Source organism: Megalops cyprinoides, chromosome 2 (genome assembly GCF_013368585.1).
Source record: "Megalops cyprinoides isolate fMegCyp1 chromosome 2, fMegCyp1.pri, whole genome shotgun sequence".
Lineage (NCBI taxonomy): Eukaryota > Metazoa > Chordata > Actinopteri > Elopiformes > Megalopidae > Megalops > Megalops cyprinoides.
Genome location: NC_050584.1, coordinates 65,851,007 through 65,876,211, shown reverse-complemented (window position 1 = coordinate 65,876,211; position 25,205 = coordinate 65,851,007). Strand labels below are relative to the sequence as shown.

The following is a 25,205-nucleotide window of genomic DNA, read 5'->3' as shown; positions in this document are numbered from 1 at the left end:
CAATGGAAAGCAGCTACATCATTTGCCAGCAATGACCATGAGTCCACATCAGTGGAACAAATTGGCTTTGTTCTGCAGTTTGGAAGGGTGGGGAGGTTGGCCAGGGTCCCTTTATTTTACCTCTCTCTATGCTCTGGACTTGTGTCTCAGATAGATGGCATAGATCTCAGATAGCATCAGGTGGATGAGTATATCCTGACAGCATTTGTCTCCTGCTTCACTGTGGGGCCTGAAACTGTATGATGGCCAAGTGAAACTTGTTTGGTCTTGAAAAACACTGTCAACATGTTTGCAAGCACGTCTACCTGACCACAGTGGGGTAACCTAAACAGGAAGCAGACAGGGTGATGCAGAGAGGGTAATGCAGAGGCCAGTGGCCAGAATACTGTCAGCCTTTTAATCTGATTTCTACTTTCATTCATTCCACATTCAGCCTAATTTAGTCTTTTTTTAAGTAGAAACGTGACCTATGAAAAGAGGTGTCTTTGCACCTGTTTGAGAAGAGGGGCTGTGAGGGGGGTGGAGATGCACAGGTTTGGGAATCAGATTTAGTGAAGCAGTGACAGCATCAGTGAACATTGCTTTAGTGAGAAAATGTTTTGCAGTTTCTTTGCAGAACGTTGTGGTTTGGCAGCTCAGTGAAATAGTTTCATTTTGGCAGGAAGTCCCCTGCATTTAACCTCTCATCTGTATGACTGAGTCTGACCACAGAAAGATAACGGAAACGACAGGCAAATACTGAGCAGTGCTACTGTATCTTTTTATGAGAGGCTTTGTTTTTTTAAAAGTAAGATTCCAATAAGAAATCCAGTTGTATCCTGTTTGTTTGATTTGTTACAAATCATCAAAAATATTTTTATGTTTTGCACTTTCCTACTGATGTGGATCTGAAAGGAAAATGTAAAACTGAAGCTGAATTTTGGAAAGAGAGAGAAGTGATCACAGGAATTCATCACACAGTTTGGAAAGTTTGAGACAATATGAGACAATAGAAAATATGGGGTTAAATGTTTGTGCTCAGACAAATGGCTTTGAGATATAATGATAGAAGGGCAAAGCAAAGACAAGGTAGAGAGAAATCTCCAGCTTGTACAGTCTCAATGGGAGAACTGCTACTGTAATTAACCACCTAACTACAGACTTGACTGGTACTACTAACAGTGTTAGAGGCAGGTATTGAGTTACTTTGGTTATTTTGGTAGAACTCATGGAGAGATGCGAATTTTTAATATAAAACTGGCTTCAGAGAAACTTCATTTACCTCAACCCTGACCTGTGTGTCCTCTCTCCATATACCCTCTATAAAGCAGAAGGCTCTGTGCAGACATGTCACTCTGGTCTGGCCAGAAATTCCCACCACATCTACATGGTGTGTTCATATCAATTATACTTGTGTGTATTCAGACAGAAGAGGAAAACAGCAGTTAAATGTAAAGGATGGCTACAGACTGAGAAGAAATATTACTATTTTCTCTACTGGTTGAGGCTGCGAGATGAATAACGTACATCACTGAGATTGTTATGAAATGATGAATTGTGGAACATTGAGCTTGAGATGTGATATTGGCAGCCAAAAGAGGACTCATACATCTGAACGTGGTTTCATTTTGATATTATGCTCCTCTTAGCATAGTGATGCACCTATTTGGCAGCCACTCTAGGTAAGAGCGTTTGCTAAATAATGTGATGTAATGTAATGTAATTATTTGAATTTAATTCTTTACTCATTTGGAATGTGTGCTGAACTTTTGTGCTGCATTTTTGCATGTCAAAAGCATTTTCTGGCAAAGAATAAAAGAATATAAGAATATAAGGAGTACACAACCTTTGAGTGAGCCAATATTTTGTTGGAAATAGGTGGGTGACAGTAGCTATCCAGCTATCCAAAACAATTTCAGTTAGCCGATGGTAATGGCGTCCTAGAGCTGTGACAATTTACCATGCTTTTGCATATTTTGATCATTAGAAAATATAAGGTAATGCCAGCTATCAGTATGCAAGTAAAGGGTGTAGTTATAAGGTTCCTAAGATTAATTAGCCATGTCCCTCTCTCTGTGATAGACTGACCTCAACCAACATTAGATTTAGTATACAACAGACAACCCAAAAAGGAATAAGAGCATATACAAAAATTTGTCAGACTACTTTAGAACGGACTAACCAGGTGTGCCACCTGTAGCAGGGACTTCTCCATCCCCATGGGAGCTGTCTGTGATGGGGGTGAGGGGTGGGGGGAGCACACCTGTCTATGAAAATAAATTTGCCCTCATGCCCAGTCTGGTCACCTGCTTGGCCTCTGGTCCTCTGATCTGGTTCTTCTCTTTCTGACTTGTGGGAATTAATGAGGCACGGCACAGAATTCTCAATTCTGTATCCTTTAGCTGATGATTGGGAGTTGAAGCTAACAGTCTGGAAGGTATTAGAGGGATTCAAGAAGACCTGAATATAGAATCCAGATTTGGGCAGATATCTGACATAGAAGCCCTTTAAAAAGTACAGAGAAAGGTAATAACACATTATCAAACATAAAAGTTATGAATACAGAAAAGATTTTAGTCTTGTCCAAAATGACAGTTTAGGCACAATTAACTTTTCACATTTTAAAATGGATAAATTGGTGAGAAGAAGATATTTTTAAAAATTTGTCATCATAAGAGGGCAAAGGTGGAAATTAGTTAGACGTTAATTTCCATGTGGCGCCGAATGTAACAGACTTTTTTCGTAGACAGAATGCCTTTTGTGCTACGAAACGCATAAGTTTATTACAAAACCACGTAACGCGTTTTGTCCACGAAAAACACAAACGGCCTCTTTATGATGAATGTTATGATGCAGTTTAACTGTCATGTTGTACAGTTCACTGTGCTCAGAAACTAGCACACCTCTCCACCGCTACCTTCTCCATTTTTGGTGGTTGTTATGGGAAACGACAGGTGTCACTACTCCGCTTGTGATTGGTCAGCTGTCAAAAAAGCGCTTGACGTAGGGTGTTTTTTTTTCTGAGAAGTTGAACTTTTTCAACAGAAAAAAAAACACCCTCAGCTGGAGTGATGGGAATTCCGGCTCTTTTTAGTGAGCAGGATCATTTGGCTCAGCTCAGCAATAAGAGCCGGCTCTTTTTAGTGAGCAGGATCATTTGGCTCAGCTCAGCAATAAGAGCCGGCTCTTTCGGCTCCCAAAAGGCTCTCCATTTAGTAGTTACTACTTCTGGCTTTTATAATTCAGCCAAATTTAGCAATGTTTTGTCCTATGATTGGTATGTGTGCACGTATATCACTTAAATTATTTAAATTATTTAATGTAATTATATTAAATTACAGAATACCATTATTTTACATTATGTTTGGTACAAAAACATTAATGTAAAAACATCAAACACTATTACACATGTGTATTGAACGTTTTATTCAGTGGCGGAACAACTTTACAAAGGGCCCTGGGGCAGAAATTGGTCAAGGGCCCCCCGGCCCCAACCCCGCCTATGGAGATCACCCTGAACTATGCTTGCTATAGCCCTTTCCTCACCCCCCCCCCCCTACATGGCTTTCGCTAGCCTGAGTATTCTCTCCACTGCTATTGCAAGGCAAAGCATCATCGAAAGTTTCAATGGGAGTAGGCACGATGAAAAAAGAGTCCAACTTTGGGAGTTTGGACTTTTCCTCCTCTTTAACTTTCTTTTCCTTTCTTTTTTGAGCACCACTTTTGCTTTTAAACATTGTTCAGCTTCACACGATCACTGCTCTCTGTTCGGTCTCTGTCTGTCTGAACTAAATGGCTAGCCTACGTCAGATGATCTTCGAAGATCAGAAGACCCATCATGCACTGCAGTTGTCGGCAAATGAGAGAAACGTGAGTTTATTTGATTAAATAAAAACAATATAGATTATAAAATAATGTTTTTGAATCAAAATAAGTAATGGAATATATTTAGGATTGGGTTAGACAAATATATTTTATATTTTCAAAATTTTGAGCCCCACCCTGATGAAGTAGTATACCTGGCAAGAGCTATATAAATAGCAGATCACCTCTTATTGATTTGTCAGTGGGAGAAGAAAGAGCACTGATCGTAATGACGCAGCCTGGAATATGCATTAAAAGGGGCCCACATGAAGGGCCCCCCGCAACTCAGGAGGGGCCCGGGCCCAGGGGCGCCTGCCCCGCCTCTAGCTCCACCCCTGGTTTTATTTATATTGAACGTTGTAAATTAGCATTTCGCTACAAACACTAAACACAGCGCATCTGTTCCTCGTGCATAAAATGCATTGTCAGTGCCTGTGGCCGAGCAGTGTGGCGAAAACATCATCTTATTATTGTCTTGTATTAATTAACAAAAAAAAAAAGGAAATCCCACCGTTCACGTAAAAAAAAAAAAAAAAAAAAACGCTCAGTACATTTTTGAAAACACGGCCTACTCCATAGGATTATTATATAAAACAGACGCTGACAGCTTCAAAAAAGACGCTACGTGTGAACACAGCCGTACGCACGAAAGGGTGTGATAGGTGGGCCATGGAAGAAATTCTGCAAATTTATTTGGCGACCCAAATAAAATCTCCTGCGACCCACCTGTGGGTTGCGACCCAGCTTTTGGGAAACACTACTTTAAGGGACTGTTCTCAGCTTTCCAAACTGTATAGGTAAATCTTATGAACATCAGACAGTCACACACCCCCAGTCACACACCCCCATGCACACTGTCTCTGAAAGAGTATCTCTGATCTTGCTGTACAGTGCACAGTGATTACACAACATGCATTCTGGTGCCTCCCAAACAAACTATTTTGCTCAGTTGTCCTCTGCACTTCTCTTCAAAGTGACTGTGTGTATCTGAGGTTTATCTAGTCGGGAATAAGGATCTTTCGCTTGACTTTGGCTTCTACATTTACACTTTTACATTTATCCATTAGGCAGACGCTTTTATCCAAAGCGACTTACATAGGTTACAGTTCTTTACAATGTTATTCATTTATACAGCTGGATATTTACTGAGGGGCTTCTCCCTTCACATTGCCATTAGTTGTTAGGCTTCTCTTTCAATACAAGTGGCACGATGTTGTTCAGGTAAGGGATGCAAAACCAACCTGGATACAACCTGGAGACATATCTGTAGCAGTGATTCATCCTGTAACAGTTAATGCTTTATTTGTAAATTGTTGTCACAGGTACAACAGTGTGCCAATTAATTTTAAAAAATAAAGAAATCAGATTAAAGACAGAATAACATGAATAAAGTAAAACTGTGTAAAGAAACAGGCCCATACTGGCTCTCGGTGAGAGACAGAACACAGAAACTTTCACTTTCATTCCTGCATTCACATTCGTTTTTATCATTCCATCTGTGAAATGAATATTATGAATATTAACGCGGGATTAAAATCTTTACATTTTATTGGCCAAAACTTGTTGTGAAATATGTTTTAGTGAGGGAGGGTTTTGTGTGCTTTAATGACAAGAAAATTGAAACTGATTTTACATGACCTGTCCTTTGCACAGTCTCTTAGAACTGGAGAAAGTGATGATGATTGGAGACAAGGCTGTGTAATACCGATGTATCAGAAAGGGGATTGCACTGATCCAGGGAACTGCAGGCCAGTTAGTGTAACTTTTGCAATCTATCTAAAGACATGTTACTTATCTTCCTGGAAAAAAAAATCTCCTTGATGTTCCTCCTCTTTGAGGAAACTCATAAATGTATTCACTCAGATTGGGTTTATGACCTGGATTTTCAAAGGTCGGTCAACAACATACTGTGTAAGTGACTCAGTTTGTGGCTGAACTCAATAAGACTTGAGCTGTCTTATCGAGCTGTGTGTAGCTGTGTTAAAGTGGATTAACAAATTAGCTGCATCATAGAGTGCAAATGGTACTGATAAGAGAGACTTCATCTGATCAAAGATGTTGGAAGTAGAGCTCCTTACGGACCAGAGATCAGTTGTTCAATATTTACATAAAAGACCTTGATAATGACATTGGAAGTAAAATCATTTACATTTTCTGACACTAGACTTGGAGATGAAATGAACACACGTGGAAGCAATGCTAACAGTATGGAAGCTACTAGAGTGATTAGAGAAGATTTAAATGGAATCCATATTTGAGCAGACATCTGGCAAATGAAATGTGCCATGTAGCCAGTAACGATGTGAGGCAGGATTACTTCATGGAGGTGTGTGCACCATGAAAAAGACTTGATTACTACAGCCAAGGTGGAAATTAGTTGGAGGTCAATTTCACATTGACAGTAGGAGGAATTATTTCACTCAGAGAGTCATAAATGCATGCGGCGGAAAGCAGCTACATCATTTGCCTGTAATGACCAGGAGCCCACATCAGTGGAACAAACTGGCTTTGTTCTGCAGTTTGGAAGGGTGGGGAGGTTGGCCAGGGTCCCTTTATTTTACCTCTCTCTATGCTCTGGACTTGTGTCTCAGATAGATCTCAGATAGCATCAGATAGCATCAGGTGGATGTGTATATCCTGACAGCATTTGTCTCCTGGTGCACTGTGCGGCCTGAAACTGTATTATGGCCAAGTGAAACTTGTTTGGTCTTCAAAAACACTGTTGACATGTTTGCAAGCATGTCTACCTGACCACAGAGGGGTAACCTAAACAGGAAGCAGACAGGGTGATGCAGACAGGGTGATGCAGAGGCCAGTGGCCAGAATATTATCAGCCTTTTAATCTTATTTCTACTTTCATTCATTCCACATTCAGCCTAGTTTAGTCTTTTTTTAAGTAGAAACATGACCTATGAAAAGAGGTGTCTTTGCACCTGTTTGAGAAGAGGGGTTGTGATGGCTGTCGGAGATGCACAGGTTTGGGAATCACATTTAGTAAAGCGGTGCTAGCATCTGTGAACCTCACTTTTGCGAGAAAATGTTTTGCAGTTTCTTCGCAGAACTTTTTGAGCTGACAGCTCAGTGACAGAATTTCGTTTTCAGCAGGAAGTCCCCTGTGTTGGAGTTCTCATCTGTATGACAGAGTCTGACCACAGAAAGATAACGGAAATGACAGGCAAATACTGAGCAGTGCTACTGTATCTTTTTATGAGAGGTTTTGTTGTTTTAAAAGTAAGGATCAAGTAACGTATCCAGTTGTATCTTGTTTGTCAGTTTCGTTATCAAAAATAGTTGTATGTTTTGCAGTTTTCTACTGATGTGGATTTGAAGGGAAGATGTGAAACTGAATTTTGGAGTACAGAGAAGTGAGGACAGGAATTCATCACACAGGTTGGTAAGTTTGAGATGATATGAGACAATATGAGACAATAGAGAATATGTTATTACATGTTAGCAATCAATATTGTAAACTAAGTATTAATTAAATATTATTTATGTTCCTATCTACCGTAAAAAATAGCTGCTCATATTTAGTCATAAGAATATATTTTACTAAGCAGACATTCTCATACAGAGCAACCTACACGGTATACAAGTTTTGCATGTTATAAATTTACACAGCTGGATATTTATTGAGGCAATTTGGTACCTCGCCTCACCAGGGTACAACAGTGGTGCCCCAGATGAAAATCAAACCAGCAACCCTAAACATAATGAGTCTTGTAGATCTTAAATCTTAAAAGTTATACAGCAGAATATGCATAGCACGTAGTCCTCGCGGGTCCAGTTCTTGGTACATGGAGGGCTCCACAGGAATGACAGCGAGGAAGCTGAGCTGGAGGTCCTGAAGTGGTGCTTGAGTTACAGCTCCAGGCAGGAGCCCAGCGCAGAGTGAGGAAAACAAAATTAAAAAACATTGATTAGTGGACAATAAGAATGGCAGGAATGTACAACAGAGAGGCAGGAGAGGAGGGGCAGGGAAAAAGATGCCAGTGTGCAACAAGGAAAAAACCCCGGCAGACTAACATTATGGCAGTATACCGAGGGGACGGGAGGGAAGGGACCGGCATAATCATGAGGGCAACCCTAAGGCAGTCAACACCAGATCACGGCACAGAGTCCATGCCATGATAAAGTGACAGCAATGACCGCTCAGTCCACCAGAGACTCTATGATCCATGCCAGCACCAGGCCATGTCCCCCAGCTGAAGGATTTACTGTATAGATATGTTTTGAGACAATAGAAAAAAATAGACAATAGACAATAGAAAAAAAGGCATGTACGCCCATAATCACACGTTATTGTTCATTGCATTAAGGGGAATTGTGAAATGAAATATTTTTTCAAACTGATTTAACTGATTTAAAGAATTTGGATGCATCTAAGAAGCAATATCAGATATGACTTAGAGTTACTGTTGGGTTAAAGCAATGTGATCATTTCAATGCACTGTATTAATATTACATTAATAGGAAAATTAGGAAACATTAACATACATACAAACATACAATTTGAATAGCAGACTTTGAACTACTGAAAAAACCTAAAGGCAAATGAGTCAGCAGGTCCCTTTGGTATGTACAAAGATATATAGAAAGAGTAATTAAAGAACTACAGAAAGAAGTATTTATAAATCATTAACAAAAATGCTTACATAATGTTTTAGAACTGGAGAAAGTAAAGACTGTTGGAAACAAGGCTGTGTAATACCAATGCATACGAACGGGAATTACACTCATCCAGGAGCTGCAGGCCAGTTAGTATACATTTTGAAATGCATCATAAGACTTATATAGATTTATTCCAGGAAAAAAAAAATCTCCTGAACGTTATTGAGGAAACTAATAAAATGTGTTAACTGAAATTGGGCTTATGATCTGAATTTTCAAAGAGTGTTCGCAAAAGTGCATGATTCATTACCAGGCTGAAATCAATAGGAATTAATAGAGCTGTGTTAAAGTGGGTTAAAAATTGCTTTTGCATAGAACCCAAATCAAACTGACAAGGGGAATTTGATCTTGTCAAATAATTGTGGGAAGTGGAGTGCCTTAGTGATCAGAGATCAATTGTTCCTCATTTGCATAAAAGACCTTGATAAGGACATTGGAACTAAAATTGTTTACATTTTCTAATACTAAACTTGGAGATGAACCTAACAAACTTGGAGGTGATGCTAGCAGTATGGAAGCTACAACAGTGATTCAAGAAAATTTAAATAGAATCCATATTTGACAGATGACACAGGGTACATTGATATTTATAAGTGATATTGATTCCTCAAAAAGGTGTCACATCTGAGGCGGTCCAATAAAGATATAAATTGTTTAAAAATACTTTCATTATGAATGCCAATGTATGTACATAAAAGAGGTCAGATTAAGATCACTGGGGCTCCTGAGCGACTCAGTCCTGCAGCCCAGGCGCAGGGTAGAGACTGAGTGTGTGAGTTGCTGGCAATGAGCAGGAGTCTCCGGTGGCAGAACACAGCTGGCTTCTTCCTGCCGGGGTCCCCTCATCACACCGCTCTCAGCACCCTGACTCATAACCATCCACCATTTGCGCTCCTGGTGCACTGTGGGATTTGTAGTATTAAAAATAGTTGCAGGTGAGCATGCAAATATATCAGAAGATTCATTACATTTATTTATGCATTTTGCAGACGCTTTTATCCAAAGCGACTAACAAGTGAGGCAGAGTACAACACAATCTTCAGTCAGCAATATTAGAAGCCCTGTATGACCAGGTTTCAATAGTTAGCCAGACAAGGTACAAGCTAGCTGGTAGAGATAACAAGTGCATTTAAACATTGGATAAGATTTTTTAAGGGAAACAGTTTTGAGACATGAGAAATTGCCTTAGATGGTAGTGTTTCAGGTGATCAAGTCAGAGTGGAAGAGCTTTATCTTCAGATGTTTCTTGAAGACAGTGAGGGACTCGGCAGAACGGATGAAGTGTGGAAGTTCATTCCATCATTGGGGGACAACAGCAGAGAAAGCTCTGGATAGTGAGTTTGTGGCATGATGTAATGGGACCACCAGATGCCATTCAGTAGCAAAGCATAGTGGTCAGGAGGAAACATAGGCTTGTAATAATTTCGTTGTACCCCCACCGTGCAATGACAATAAAGTCTATTCTGATTCTGTAATACTGAGTTCAGGTAGGTAGGTGCACTTTTGTTGGTCGTCCTGAACGCAAGCATCAGGGACTTGAACTTGCAGCTACAGGGAGCTAGTGGATCAAAACAAAGAGAGGTGTAATATGAACCCTCTTTAGTTGGTTGAAAACCAGACGTGCAGATTCATCAATGTATCATTTTATCAGTGTATCATGAATTCATCCTTCTGCCTCCATAAGCATCCAGAAGTTCACGCTGGAAGTGATGTGAGCTTAATCTATGAGATCCTGATCAGAAATGAACAACTACATTTTTTTAAGCAACCATAATAATTATGTTTTCATTATTACAGACGACTTTGTAGACAAGGAAAGGAACAGAGAGGGAAAGCGATGGAGGCTGGTGGTGTAACCTCCCTTCAGAGTGAGTCTGTTAATTCTTTCTTACTAAATCAGTCGTTAAACCATCTTAAACCTTGGGGGAAATTATTACTTAATGTATTTGCTAATGTGTAACAGTACCATCACTGCTATATTAATCCTTCATTCAATTTGTTTCACAGTTGGACTGTTAGATCACAATGTGTGTAAACATCCCTGATATGGAATAAACTATATCTTTCTGACAGGAAAGGAACACCATCTCTCAGAGCTGAGGATTGTGCTGCTGGGGTGGAGATGTGCTGGGAAGAGTTCAGCAGGAAACACCATCCTGGGCAGAGAGGAGTTTGAGTCTGGAATAAGAACTGCACAGTGTGTGAAGAGACAGGGTGAAGTAGCTGGGAGGCAGCTCACTGTGATCGACACACCAGGCTGGTGGAGGAATTATTCTGTACAGGACACTTCAGAGCTGGATAAACAGGAGATTGTGCGCAGTGTGTCTCTGTGTCCCCCAGGACCCTGTGCTCTCTTCCTGGTCATTAATGTGAGCAAATCATTCACAGAGACTACCAGGAGATCAGTGGAGGAACACTTGGAGCTTCTCAGTGAGAGAGTGTGGAGACACACTATAGTGCTGTTCACCAGGGGAGACTGGCTGGGAGACACAACCATTGAGCAGCGCATTGAGGCTGAAGGGAAGGCCCTCCAGTGGCTTGTAGAGAAATGTGGGAACAGGTATCATGTTCTCAACAATAAGAAGAGGGCTGATGGCACTCAGGTCACAGAGCTGCTGGAGAAGATAGAGGAGATGGTGGCAGGAAATGGTGGCTGTCACTATGAAATGGACAGAATGCTCTTACAGGAGGTGGAAGAAAGAGCAAAACAGAGGCTGATGAAGGTGCAGAAACAGAGGAAGACTCTCAGAGCACTGTTAAAAGGTGGGTTCGTTTTCTCTGTAATACTACATCTGAATGTTTTAGGGCTACCCCCTAATAGTCAACTAAACGTTAGTCGATGAGAAGAGTCTTAGTCTACCAGGTTTTCAGTAGTCGGTTAGTCGCAGAAAAAAAACCCGCCTCAAACTCCATTCGGGAGCTGCGCCTTGTCGTTCAAAAGTTATTAGACTATGTCGGGCAGGAAATCATCCAAAGTGTGGGATCATTTCGAGCGTGTAAATGACGACCCCAAGAATGTGACATGCAAACACCAAGTTACAGAGGATCACTATATACCTTGTTATAGCAAGTGCTCTACAACAACACTATAGAGAAGCACTCACAAGAATGGCCTGATGCCAAAAAACTCTTGGCTCTGTCATGTAGCCTACAATGTCAGAAAAGGCTCCACCTAGGGATGTACTACAAAACGCATTCCAACTGTAACGACTGCCAATAGATACCGCAAGTGTTTTTATCACAACCGTTTTGCAAGACATTGTGTCAAACATCATGTCCCGAATAGAACAATTTGGTAACCACAGCAAAAATAACGGTCATTCTAGAAGAGAGACAGGCAATACGTAGACAGGAAAGCTAAAGGAAACGTGTGTGATGGTCTTTTAAGAGGTCTGTAGGCTTGGGCCTACCTTATTTGAAGAGAAGCTCACATCGACGACCTTTCCGGGACGCAAACAGGTTAATCACCATGTCATTGAAGTCCGGTGATTTTTGTATAAAGTCCCAAAGGCTCGAATAGTTCCTACCAGTGGCTAGTCACAAGCAGTGTTGGCTGTTCTTTGAGGAATAATCCGAACAAAAAATATCCAGCAACAATGTAAAAAGTTGAATCATTCTGATTTTTTAATATTCAATTTGCTAGATCGATAAGCTAAATTTGAAGAATATTCAGGGATTCATTTAACTGAGTATTTCCCGTCATTTAGCTACCGTTGTTAAAAGCTTTGAGGGATAGGTCCAAAATCACCTCTTATTATAACCAACAAAATAAGCCTTCAATATATCATCACTATATTAGATTGACTGACAGCTATTTGACAATACTAGCTAGCTAATGTTGGTTGACAAATAGTGAAAAGGTAATCTCGCTAGAGAGCTAGTGATAGCAAATGTCAGCTATTAACTAGCTACCTATCGACAGCCACTCTTTTTTTAGCCACCATACTTTTGCTGTGATCATGTGATTGTTAGAAGAAATGTGCAATGTCAGTTACTTGTATTCTAGATGACAAATATAAAGTCTGATACAGTAAATGATCTAGTTTCCCCGGACTTTCTCGGATGCTCCTCAATAGGTTCCGATGGAAAACGGCATTCAAATTAACTGGCATGTGACTGCCTGAGATTTCCGGGTATTGGACTGAATGAATTTAGCCCAAATGATCAGCAATTCAAGAGGGCGTGCCACGACAAATGTCACTCACTTGACACAGAAGATGAAAGGAAGCTGATGCCACTGTGTTTGGGCTGTAAACAATAAGCCCATTTAGATATATCCTGTGTTTTTCTTGTGACTATTTGGTGCTGTTGCTGCTCTAGGTTCCACCAAAATTAAAAAAAATCTGTTCTGAGGTTTTTTAACAATAATTTTCTCATCTTTATTGTAAAAGATAGGGAGGGCTTAGCCCTGTTAGCCCATTTACACCAGCCGTCCCTGGAGATACTGATTGGTTCAAGTTCACAAAATCTTGTGTCTAGTCACTTCAGCCCCTGTCTGAAATTGACAGTGATAAAAAGTATTTCACAACAACTTCACACCATTTCACAGCTACAAAGAGGTGAGTACTCCTGATGAGAAATTAATTTTTGTCTTTCTTTCTTTCTGACAGGAGAGGAACACCGTCTCTCAGAGCTGCGGATTGTGCTGCTGGGGGAGAGATATGCTGGGAAGAGTTCAGCAGGAAACACCATCCTGGGCAGAGAGGAGTTTGAGTCTGGAATAAGAACTGCACAGTGTGTGAAGAGACAGGGTGAAGTAGCTGGGAGGCAGCTCACTGTGATCGACACACCAGGCTGGTGGACTGATTATTCTGTACAGGACACTTCAGAGCTGGATAAACAGGAGATTGTGCGCAGTGTGTCTCTGTGTCCCCCAGGACCCTGTGCTCTCTTCCTGGTCATTAATGTGAGCAAATCATTCACAGAGACTACCAGGAGATCAGTGGAGGAACACTTGGAGCTTCTCAGTGAGAGAGTGTGGAGACACACTATAGTGCTGTTCACCAGGGGAGACTGGCTGGGAGACACAACCATTGAGCAGCGCATTGAGGCTGAAGGGAAGGCCCTCCAGTGGCTTGTAGAGAAATGTGGGAACAGGTATCATGTTCTCAACAATAAGAAGAGGGCTGATGGCACTCAGGTCACAGAGCTGCTGGAGAAGATAGAGGAGATGGTGGCAGGAAATGGTGGCTGTCACTATGAAATGGACAGAATGCTCTTACAGGAGGTGGAAGAAAGAGCAAAACAGAGGCTGATGAAGGTGCAGAAACAGAGGAAGACTCTCAGAGCACTGTTAAAAGGTGGGTTCGTTTTCTCTGTAATACTACATCTGAATGTTTTAGGGCTACCCCCTAATAGTCAACTAAACGTTAGTCGATGAGAAGAGTCTTAGTCTACCAGGTTTTCAGTAGTCGGTTAGTCGCAGAAAAAAAACCCGCCTCAAACTCCATTCGGGAGCTGCGCCTTGTCGTTCAAAAGTTATTAGACTATGTCGGGCAGGAAATCATCCAAAGTGTGGGATCATTTCGAGCGTGTAAATGACGACCCCAAGAATGTGACATGCAAACACCAAGTTACAGAGGATCACTATATACCTTGTTATAGCAAGTGCTCTACAACAACACTATAGAGAAGCACTCACAAGAATGGCCTGATGCCAAAAAACTCTTGGCTCTGTCATGTAGCCTACAATGTCAGAAAAGGCTCCACCTAGGGATGTACTACAAAACGCATTCCAACTGTAACGACTGCCAATAGATACCGCAAGTGTTTTTATCACAACCGTTTTGCAAGACATTGTGTCAAACATCATGTCCCGAATAGAACAATTTGGTAACCACAGCAAAAATAACGGTCATTCTAGAAGAGAGACAGGCAATACGTAGACAGGAAAGCTAAAGGAAACGTGTGTGATGGTCTTTTAAGAGGTCTGTAGGCTTGGGCCTACCTTATTTGAAGAGAAGCTCACATCGACGACCTTTCCGGGACGCAAACAGGTTAATCACCATGTCATTGAAGTCCGGTGATTTTTGCATAAAGTCCCAAAGGCTCGAATAGTTCCTACCAGTGGCTAGTCACAAGCAGTGTTGGCTGTTCTTTGAGGAATAATCCGAACAAAAAATATCCAGCAACAATGTAAAAAGTTGAATCATTCTGATTTTTTAATATTCAATTTGCTAGATCGATAAGCTAAATTTGAAGAATATTCAGGGATTCATTTAACTGAGTATTTCCCGTCATTTAGCTACCGTTGTTAAAAGCTTTGAGGGATAGGTCCAAAATCACCTCTTATTATAACCAACAAAATAAGCCTTCAATATATCATCACTATATTAGATTGACTGACAGCTATTTGACAATACTAGCTAGCTAATGTTGGTTGACAAATAGTGAAAAGGTAATCTCGCTAGAGAGCTAGTGATAGCAAATGTCAGCTATTAACTAGCTACCTATCGACAGCCACTCTTTTTTTAGCCACTCTACTTTTGCCGTGATCATGTGATTATTAGAAGAAATGTGCAATGTCAATTACTTGTATTCTAGATGACAAATATATAGTCTGATACAGTAAATGATCTAGTTTCCCCGGACTTTCTCGGATGCTCCTCAATAGGTTCCGATGGAAAACGGCATTCAAATTAACTGGCATGTGACTGCCTGAGATTTCCGGGTATTGGACTGAATGAATTTAGCCCAAATGATCAGCAATTCAAGAGGGCGTGCCACGACAAATGTCACTCACTTGACACAGAAGATGAAAGGAAGCTGATGCCACTGTGTTTGGGCTGTAAACAATAAGCCCATTTAGATATATCCTGTGTTTTTCTTGTGACTATTTGGTGCTGTTGCTGCTCTAGGTTCCACCAAAATTAAAAAAAATCTGTTCTGAGGTTTTTTAACAATAATTTTCTCATCTTTATTGTAAAAGATAGGGAGGGCTTAGCCCTGTTAGCCCATTTACACCAGCCGTCCCTGGAGATACTGATTGGTTCAAGTTCACAAAATCTTGTGTCTAGTCACTTCAGCCCCTGTCTGAAATTGACAGTGATAAAAAGTATTTCACAACAACTTCACACCATTTCACAGCTACAAAGAGGTGAGTACTCCTGATGAGAAATTAATTTTTGTCTTTCTTTCTTTCTGACAGGAGAGGAACACCGTCTCTCAGAGCTGCGGATTGTGCTGCTGGGGGAGAGATATGCTGGGAAGAGTTCAGCAGGAAACACCATCCTGGGCAGAGAGGAGTTTGAGTCTGGAATAAGAACTGCACAGTGTGTGAAGAGACAGGGTGAAGTAGCTGGGAGGCAGCTCACTGTGATCGACACACCAGGCTGGTGGACTGATTATTCTGTACAGGACACTCCAGAGCTGGATAAACAGGAGATTGTACGCAGTGTGTCTCTGTGTCCCCCAGGACCCTGTGCTCTCTTCCTGGTCATTAATGTGAGCTCATCATTCACAGAAACATGCAGGAGATCAGTGGAGGAACACCTGGAGCTTCTCAGTGAGAGAGTGTGGAGACACACTATAGTGCTGTTCACCAGGAGAGACTGGCTGGGAGACACAACCATTGAGCAGCACATTGAGGCTGAAGGGAAGGCCCTCCAGCGGCTTGTAGAGAAATGTGGGAACAGGTATCATGTTCTCAACAATGAGAAGAGGGCTGATGGCACTCAGGTCACAGAGCTGCTGGAGAATATAGAGGAGATGGTGGCAGGACATGGTGGCTGTCACTATGAAATGGACAGAAAGCTCTTACAGGAGGTGGAAGAGAAGAGGAGGGCAGTGGAAGAAAGAGCGAAACAGAGGCTGATGAAGGTGCAGGAACAGAGGGAGACTCTCAGAGCACTTTTTCAAGGTGGGTTCGTTTTCGCTGTAATACTAAATATTAAGACGCTAGTGTGAATTGTTGACAACTTTTAATCACTTTGATTCCATACTTTGTTTACAGTTTTTTTCTGCAGTGCAAGCTACCACTTGAAAACACCAGTTTCACAAAATCTTGTATTTGCTCATTTTTTCTCCTGCTTTTCCATTGTGCTGTATACTGAGGTGCAGAAACTCTGGTCCCAGGAGCATCAGCCCTGAGTGTCTGTGTCCTACACAGTTACAGCACAGACACTCCAGGGAGGCCCTGCTGTTCACTTTAAACACTCACTGTGTTTAGATCAGCCTCTATTGAGAGACACTGATCAGAGCCCTGAGTGTGAGGGCAGTCTGGACTCTCTGTTACAGAGAAATGAACAGCCCCCCTCCCCTCCCCCACTCACTGTCAACTGGGTAGCCAGAGAGAACAGCTAGGGTGGGACTGCACTGGTGGGAGAAATCTCATGATTTTTCTAGTACAGTTGTGAATGTATTTACATTTACATTTATTTATTTGGCAGTCATTTTTATCCAAAGTGACTTACAAGTGAGGTACAATACAACACAAGTGAAAAACCATACAGAGTCAACAACATTAGGTGTACTGCATGAAAAAGTTCCAAAAGTTGGCCAGGCAAGGTACAAACTAGCATGTAAATCTAACGAGTGCATTAAATGATTACAAGCAAACTATTACATTTTTTATATATATAGTTTAGTGGGAGATAGGGGGGAAGTTTCTCAGGTGCTCAGGTGAGAACGGAAGAGCTGTGTCTTCAGATGTTTCTTGAAGACAGAGAGGGACTCAGCAGAACGGATGAAGTGTGGAAGTTCATTCCACCAGCGGGGGACAATGGCGGAGAAAGTCCTGGATAGTGACTTAACGTCACGATATGATGGGACCACCAGGCGCCGTTCGGTGCCAGATCATAGCAGTCAGGAGGGAACATAGGGTTGCAGCAGTGAGTTCAGATACTTAGGTGCAGTTTTGTTGGTCACCCTGTATGCGAGCATCAAGGCTTTGAACATGATGCGGGCAGTTACAGGGAGCCAGTTGAGTGAGACCAAGAGAGGTGTAACATGAGCCCTTTTTGGTTTGTTGAAAATCAGACGTGCAGCTGCATTCTGTATCAACTGCAGAGGTTTTTATAGTGCACGCAACTGTTTAGTTAGATGTGTGTAATTTAATATTTGAATGGCCAGCTGCTCTTTCATGAGACTGAGCTTTTCTTTTTAGCTCACATCTAGCATCTTTTTAACTAATAAATATGTGACATTAAATCTCTGTGATTTCAACCCACCCATCCACTTTCAGTAACTACTTTACCCTGTAGAGGGCAGCAGTGAGCCAGAGCTGAGTGTTGTAGGCAGAGCATCCAAAGTGGGACCACATGCAGTGCAGGACACCAGTCTTTGATACACAAACACACATATAGATGCACACAGAGCAATTATGAGTAAAATACATACATAATTCTGTAATTGGATTTGTTTTTTTAGTTGTGTTGGAAGAATTTTCATACACAATAATCAACAAAGCACTTTGTATTTAAGCAATTCTCATACCCTTTTTCAAGAATGTTTTCAATATATTTCTAAGGATTTTCAAATTCTTATTAATTGCATGTCAGTTTCCAAAGCTGCTTTCAGTGTTAAATCCAAAGTAATGAGCAAATATTTTTCATATGAAGTATTCCAAAAACCATAAATTTCCATTTCTGCTAACCTTCAGGTGCTCTGCTTGAAATGCTATTATTTTTTCAGTGAAAGATGGCTACCATGGTTTTGCAATGACTCACGTAACTCTGAACATGGGGAAAAACATGTTATACTTTGTATTCACAAAGATATATAAATGTTGATGTCTCAATACAATCCTTTCCATTGAACACATTCTGTGTGAAAGTATTGTCTATGAAGTAGTTTCAAACAATGCATCTGCATGTATTCTTTAATACTTTCACGTACATGTAAGTTAAATACATGCTGCACTCAGGCTAGATACACTCACTCAGCTGGGGTATAATTCAGAAAGTAAAAATGGAACAATACGTCTCCTATTATGTTAATGTTCTCTTGTAAATTTAGACTCACAGCCCTCCTGTCTGAGAATGACAGTGATAATAACTATTTTACAACACCTTCACACCATTTCACACCTACCAAGAGGTGAGAAAGAAATTATTTTCTTTCCATCTGTCTAACAGGAGAGGACATTCGTCTCTCAGAGCTGAGGATTGTGCTGCTGGGGGGGAAATGTGAAGGGAAGAGTTCAGCAGGAAACACCATCCTGGGCAGAGAGGAGTTTGACACTGTGATCAGAACTGCACAGTGTGTGAAGAGACAGGGTGAAGTAGCTGGGAGGCAGCTCACTGTGATCGACACACCAGGATGGTGGAGGAATCATTTTTTACAGGACACTCCAGAGCTGGATAAACAGGAGATTGTGCGCAGTGTGTCTCTGTGTCCCCCAGAACCCTACGCTCTCTTCCTGGTCATTGATGTGAGCTCATCATTCACAGAGACTACCAGGAGATCAGTGGAGGAACACCTGGAGCTTCTCAGTGAGAGAGTGTGGAGACACACTATAGTGCTGTTCACCTGGGGAGACTGGCTGGGAGACACAACCATTGAGCAGCGCATTGAGTCTGAAGGGAAGGCCCTCCAGTGGCTTGTAGAGAAATGTGGGAACAGGTATCATGTTCTCAACAATCAGAACAGGGCTGATGGCACTCAAGTCACAGAACTGCTGGAGAAGATAGAGGAGATGGTGGCAGGACATGGTGGCTGTCACTATGAAATGGACAGAATGCTCTTACAGGAGGTGGAAGAGAAGAGGAGGGCAGTGGAAGAAGGGGCGAAACAGAGGCTGATGAAGGTGCAGAAACAGAGGAAGACTCTAAGAGCACTTTTTAAAGGTGGGTTCATTTTGCATTAGAATTTTTAGTTGTGTTGGTAGAACTGTCATACACAGTAATCAACAAAGCGTTTTGTATTTAAGGTATTTTCATGCCTTTTTTTAATTACAAAAATATTTCTAATATATTTGTCACAATTTTCAAATACATATGAATTGCATCTCAGTTTCCAAAGCTGCTAACAGTGTTAATTTCAAAATAATGAGCAGATATTTTTCATATGAAGTATTCCAACAACCATACATTTCAATCTCTGCTCACCGTCAGGCGCTCTGTTTAAAACCCTGTTATTTTTGCAGCAAACGTGGCTAGCATGGTTTTGCAATGACTTACAGAACTCGGAATACGGGCAAAAACATCTTATACTTTGTATTCACAAACATCTGTAAACGATGATGTCTCAATTCCATCCCTTCAATCAAATGCATTCTGTGTCAAAGTATTGTCGATAAACTACTTTCATTCCATGCATTTGTTTGTATTTCGAGCGTGTAAATGACGACCCCAAGAATGTGACATGCAAACACCAAGTTACAGAGGATCACTATATACCTTGTTATAGCAAGTGCTCTACAACAACACTATAGAGAAGCACTCACAAGAATGGCCTGATGCCAAAAAACTCTTGGCTCTGTCATGTAGCCTACAATGTCAGAAAAGGCTCCACCTAGGGATGTACTACAAAACGCATTCCAACTGTAACGACTGCAAATAGATACTGCAACTGTTTTTATCACAACCGTTTTGCAAGACATTGTGTCAAACATCATGTCCCGAATAGAACAATTTGGTAACCACAGCAAAAATAACGGTCATTCTAGAAGAGAGACAGGCAATATGTAGACAGGAAAGCTAAAGGAAACGTGTGTGATGGTCTTTTAAGAGGTCTGTAGGCTTGGGCCTACCTTATTTGAAGAGAAGCTCACATCGACGACCTTTCCGGGACGCAAACAGGTTAATCACCATGTCATTGAAGTCCGGTGATTTTTGCATAAAGTCCCAAAGGCTCGAATAGTTCCTACCAGTGGCTAGTCACAAGCAGTGTTGGCTGTTCTTTGAGGAATAATCCGAACAAAAAATATCCAGCAACAATGTAAAAAGTTGAATCATTCTGATTTTTTAATATTCAATTTGCTAGATCGATAAGCTAAATTTGAAGAATATTCAGGGATTCATTTAACTGAGTATTTCCCGTCATTTAGCTACCATTTTTAAAAGCTTTGAGGGATAGGTCCAACAAACCAACAAAATAATCCTTCAATATATCATCACTATATTAGATTGACTGACAGCTATTTGACAATACTAGCTAGCTAATGTTGGTTGACAAATAGAGAGCTAGTGATAGCTAATGTCAGCTATTAACTAGCTACCTATCGACAGCCACCCTTTTTTTAGCCACTCTACTTTTGCCGTGATCATGTGATTATTAGAAGAAATGTGCAATGTCAATTACTTGTATTCTAGATGACAAATATAAAGTCTGATACAGTAAATGATCTAGTTTCCCCGGACTTTCTGGGATGCTCCTCAATAGGTTCCGATGGAAAACGGCGTTCAAATTAACTGGCATGTGACCACCTGAGATTTCCGGGTACTGGGCTGAATGAATTTAGCCCAAATGATCAGCAAATCAAGGGGGCGTGACACGACAAATGTCACTCAATTGACACAGAAGATGAAAGGAAGCTGATGCCGCTGTGTTTGGCCTGTAAAAATATGCCCATTTAGATATATCCTGTGTTTTTCTTGTGACTATTTGGTGCTGTTGCTGCTCTAGGTTCCACCAAAATTTTAAAAAAATCTGTTCTTTTAGGTTTTTTAACAATAATTTTCTCATCTTTAAAAGATAGGGAGGGCTTAGCCCTGTTAGCCCATTTACACCAGCCGTCCCTGGAGATACTGATTGGTTCAAGTTCACAAAATCTTGTGTCTAGTCACTTCAGCCCCTGTCTGAAATTGACAGTGATAAAAAGTATTTCACAACAACTTCACACCATTTCACAGCTACAAAGAGGTGAGTACTCCTGATGAGAAATTAATTTTTGTCTTTCTTTCTTTCTGACAGGAGAGGAACACCGTCTCTCAGAGCTGAGGATTGTGCTGCTGGGGGAGAGATATGCTGGGAAGAGTTCAGCAGGAAACACCATCCTGGGCAGAGAGGAGTTTGAGTCTGGAATAAGAACTGCACAGTGTGTGAAGAGACAAGGTGAAGTAGCTGGGAGGCAGCTCACTGTGATCGACACACCAGGCTGGTGGACTGATTATTCTGTACAGGACACTCCAGAGCTGGATAAACAGGAGATTGTACGCAGTGTGTCTCTGTGTCCCCCAGGACCCTACGCTCTCTTCCTGGTCATTAATGTGAGCAAATCATTCACAGAGACATGCAGGAGATCAGTGGAGGAACACCTGGAGCTTCTCAGTGAGAAAATGTGGAGACACACTATAGTGCTGTTCACCAGGGGAGACTGGCTGGGAGACACAACCATTGAGCAGCACATTGAGGCTGAAGGGAAGGCCCTCCAGTGGCTTGTAGAGAAATGTGGGAACAGGTATCATGTTCTCAACAATAAGAAGAGGGCTGATGGCACTCAGGTCACAGAGCTGCTGGAGAAGATAGAGGAGATGGTGGCAGGACATGGTGGCTGTCACTATGAAATGGACAGAATGCTCTTACAGGAGGTGGAAGAAAGATCAAAACAGAGGCTGATGAAGGTGCAGAAACAGAGGAAGACTCTCAGAGCACTGTTAAAAGGTGGGTTCGTTTTCTCTGTAATACTACATCTGAATGTTTTAGGGCTACCCCCTAATAGTCAACTAAACGTTAGTCGATGAGAAGAATCTTAGTCTACCAGGTTTTCAGTAGTCGGTTAGTCGCAGAAAAAAAAACCCGCCTCAAACTCCATTCGGGAGCTGCGCCTTGTCGTTCAAAAGTTATTAGACTATGTCGGGCAGGAAATCATCCAAAGTGTGGGATCATTTCGAGCGTGTTAATGACGACCCCAAGAATGTGACATGCAAACACCAAGTTACAGCAACAACACTATATACCTTGTTATAGCAAGTGCTCTACAACAACACTATAGAGAAGCACTCACAAGAATGGCCTGATGCCAAAAAACTCTTGGCTCTGTCATGTAGCCTACAATGTCAGAAAAGGCTCCACCTAGGGATGTACTACAAAACGCATTCCAACTGTAACGACTGCAAATAGATACTGCAACTGTTTTTATCACAACCGTTTTGCAAGACATTGTGTCAAACATCATGTCCCGAATAGAACAATTTGGTAACCACAGCAAAAATAACGGTCATTCTAGAAGAGAGACAGGCAATATGTAGACAGGAAAGCTAAAGGAAACGTGTGTGATGGTCTTTTAAGAGGTCTATAGGCTTGGGCCTACCTTATTTGAAGAGAAGCTCACATCGACGACCTTTCCGGGACGCAAACAGGTTAATCACCATGTCATTGAAGTCCAGTGATTTTTGTATAAAGTCCCAAAGGCTCGAATAGTTCCTAATAATGGCTAGTCACAAGCAGTGTTGGCTGTTCTTTGAGGAGTAATCCGAACAAAAAATATCCAGCAACAACGTAAAAAGTTGAATCATTCTGATTTTTTAATATTCATTTTGCTAGATCGATAAGCTAAATTTGAAGAATATTCAGGGATTCATTTAACTGAGTATTTCCCGTCATTTAGCTACCATTTTTAAAAGCTTTGAGGGATAGGTCCAACAAACCAACAAAATAATCCTTCAATATATCATCACTATATTAGATTGACTGACAGCTATTTGACAATACTAGCTAGCTAATGTTGGTTGACAAATAGAGAGCTAGTGATAGCTAATGTCAGCTATTAACTAGCTACCTATCGACAGCCACTCTTTTTTTAGCCACTCTACTTTTGCCGTGATCATGTGATTATTAGAAGAAATGTGCAATGTCAATTACTTGTATTCTAGATGACAAATATATAGTCTGATACAGTAAATGATCTAGTTTCCCCGGACTTTCTGGGATGCTCCTCAATAGGTTCCGATGGAAAACGGCGTTCAAATTAACTGGCATGTGACCACCTGAGATTTCCGGGTACTGGGCTGAATGAATTTAGCCCAAATGATCAGCAAATCAAGGGGGCGTGCCACGACAAATGTCACTCAATTGACACAGAAGATGAAAGGAAGCTGATGCCGCTGTGTTTGGCCTGTAAAAATAAGCCCATTTAGATATATCCTGTGTTTTTCTTGTGACTATTTGGTGCTGTTGCTGCTCTAGGTTCCACCAAAATTTTAAAAAAATCTGTTCTTTTAGGTTTTTTAACAATAATTTTCTCATCTTTAAAAGATAGGGAGGGCTTAGCCCTGTTAGCCCATTTACACCAGCCGTCCCTGGAGATACTGATTGGTTCAAGTTCACAAAATCTTGTGTCTAGTCACTTCAGCCCCTGTCTGAAATTGACAGTGATAAAAAGTATTTCACAACAACTTCACACCATTTCACAGCTACAAAGAGGTGAGTACTCCTGATGAGAAATTAATTTTTGTCTTTCTTTCTTTCTGACAGGAGAGGAACACCGTCTCTCAGAGCTGAGGATTGTGCTGCTGGGGGGGAGATGTGCTGGGAAGAGTTCAGCAGGAAACACCATCCTGGGCAGAGAGGAGTTTGAGTCTGGAAGAAGAACTGCACAGTGTGTGAAGAGACAGGGTGAAGTAGCTGGGAGGCAGCTCACTGTGATCGACACACCAGGCTGGTGGACTGATTATTCTGTACAGGACACTCCAGAGCTGGATAAACAGGAGATTGTACGCAGTGTGTCTCTGTGTCCCCCAGGACCCTGTGCTCTCTTCCTGGTCATTAATGTGAGCAAATCATTCACAGAGACATGCAGGAGATCAGTGGAGGAACACCTGGAGCTTCTCAGTGAGAAAATGTGGAGACACACTATAGTGCTGTTCACCAGGGGAGACTGGCTGGGAGACACAACCATTGAGCAGCATATTGAGGCTGAAGGGAAGGCCCTCCAGTGGCTTGTAGAGAAATGTGGGAACAGGTATCATGTTCTCAACAATAAGAAGAGGGCTGATGGCACTCAGGTCACAGAGCTGCTGGAGAAGATAGAGGAGATGGTGGCAGGACATGGTGGCTGTCACTATGAAATGGACAGAATGCTCTTACAGGAGGTGGAAGAAAGAGCAAAACAGAGGCTGATGAAGGTGCAGAAACAGAGGAAGACTCTCAGAGCACTGTTAAAAGGTGGGTTCGTTTTCTCTGTAATACTACATCTGAATGTTTTAGGGCTACCCCCTAATAGTCAACTAAACGTTAGTCGATGAGAAGAGTCTTAGTCTACCAGGTTTTCAGTAGTCGGTTAGTCGCAGAAAAAAAACCCGCCTCAAACTCCATTCGGGAGCTGCGCCTTGTCGTTCAAAAGTTATTAGACTATGTCGGGCAGGAAATCATCCAAAGTGTGGGATCATTTCGAGCGTGTAAATGACGACCCCAAGAATGTGACATGCAAACACCAAGTTACAGAGGATCACTATATACCTTGTTATAGCAAGTGCTCTACAACAACACTATAGAGAAGCACTCACAAGAATGGCCTGATGCCAAAAAACTCTTGGCTCTGTCATGTAGCCTACAATGTCAGAAAAGGCTCCACCTAGGGATGTACTACAAAACGCATTCCAACTGTAACGACTGCCAATAGATACCGCAAGTGTTTTTATCACAACCGTTTTGCAAGACATTGTGTCAAACATCATGTCCCGAATAGAACAATTTGGTAACCACAGCAAAAATAACGGTCATTCTAGAAGAGAGACAGGCAATACGTAGACAGGAAAGCTAAAGGAAACGTGTGTGATGGTCTTTTAAGAGGTCTGTAGGCTTGGGCCTAC

At 41.5% G+C, this 25,205-nt stretch overlaps 2 protein-coding genes across 2 annotated transcripts in view; both read left to right on the top strand.

Moving 5' to 3' along the window:
• LOC118773258 (NACHT, LRR and PYD domains-containing protein 12-like) overlaps nt 1–25,205 on the top strand; it is a 104,503-nt gene that overhangs the window by 54,275 nt on the left and 25,023 nt on the right. The gene's annotated exons all lie outside the window — the stretch shown is intronic.
• LOC118773609 overlaps nt 1–25,205 on the top strand; it is a gene marked incomplete at its 3' end in the record, with an annotated part of 47,044 nt that overhangs the window by 1,254 nt on the left and 20,585 nt on the right. The window contains exons 3-5 of the mRNA XM_036522622.1: nt 15,676–16,372; nt 18,591–19,298; nt 21,367–21,983. Of these exons, the coding sequence (XP_036378515.1) occupies nt 15,676–16,372; nt 18,591–19,298; nt 21,367–21,983 (2,022 nt within the window). The remainder of the gene's footprint in view (nt 1–15,675; nt 16,373–18,590; nt 19,299–21,366; nt 21,984–25,205) is intronic.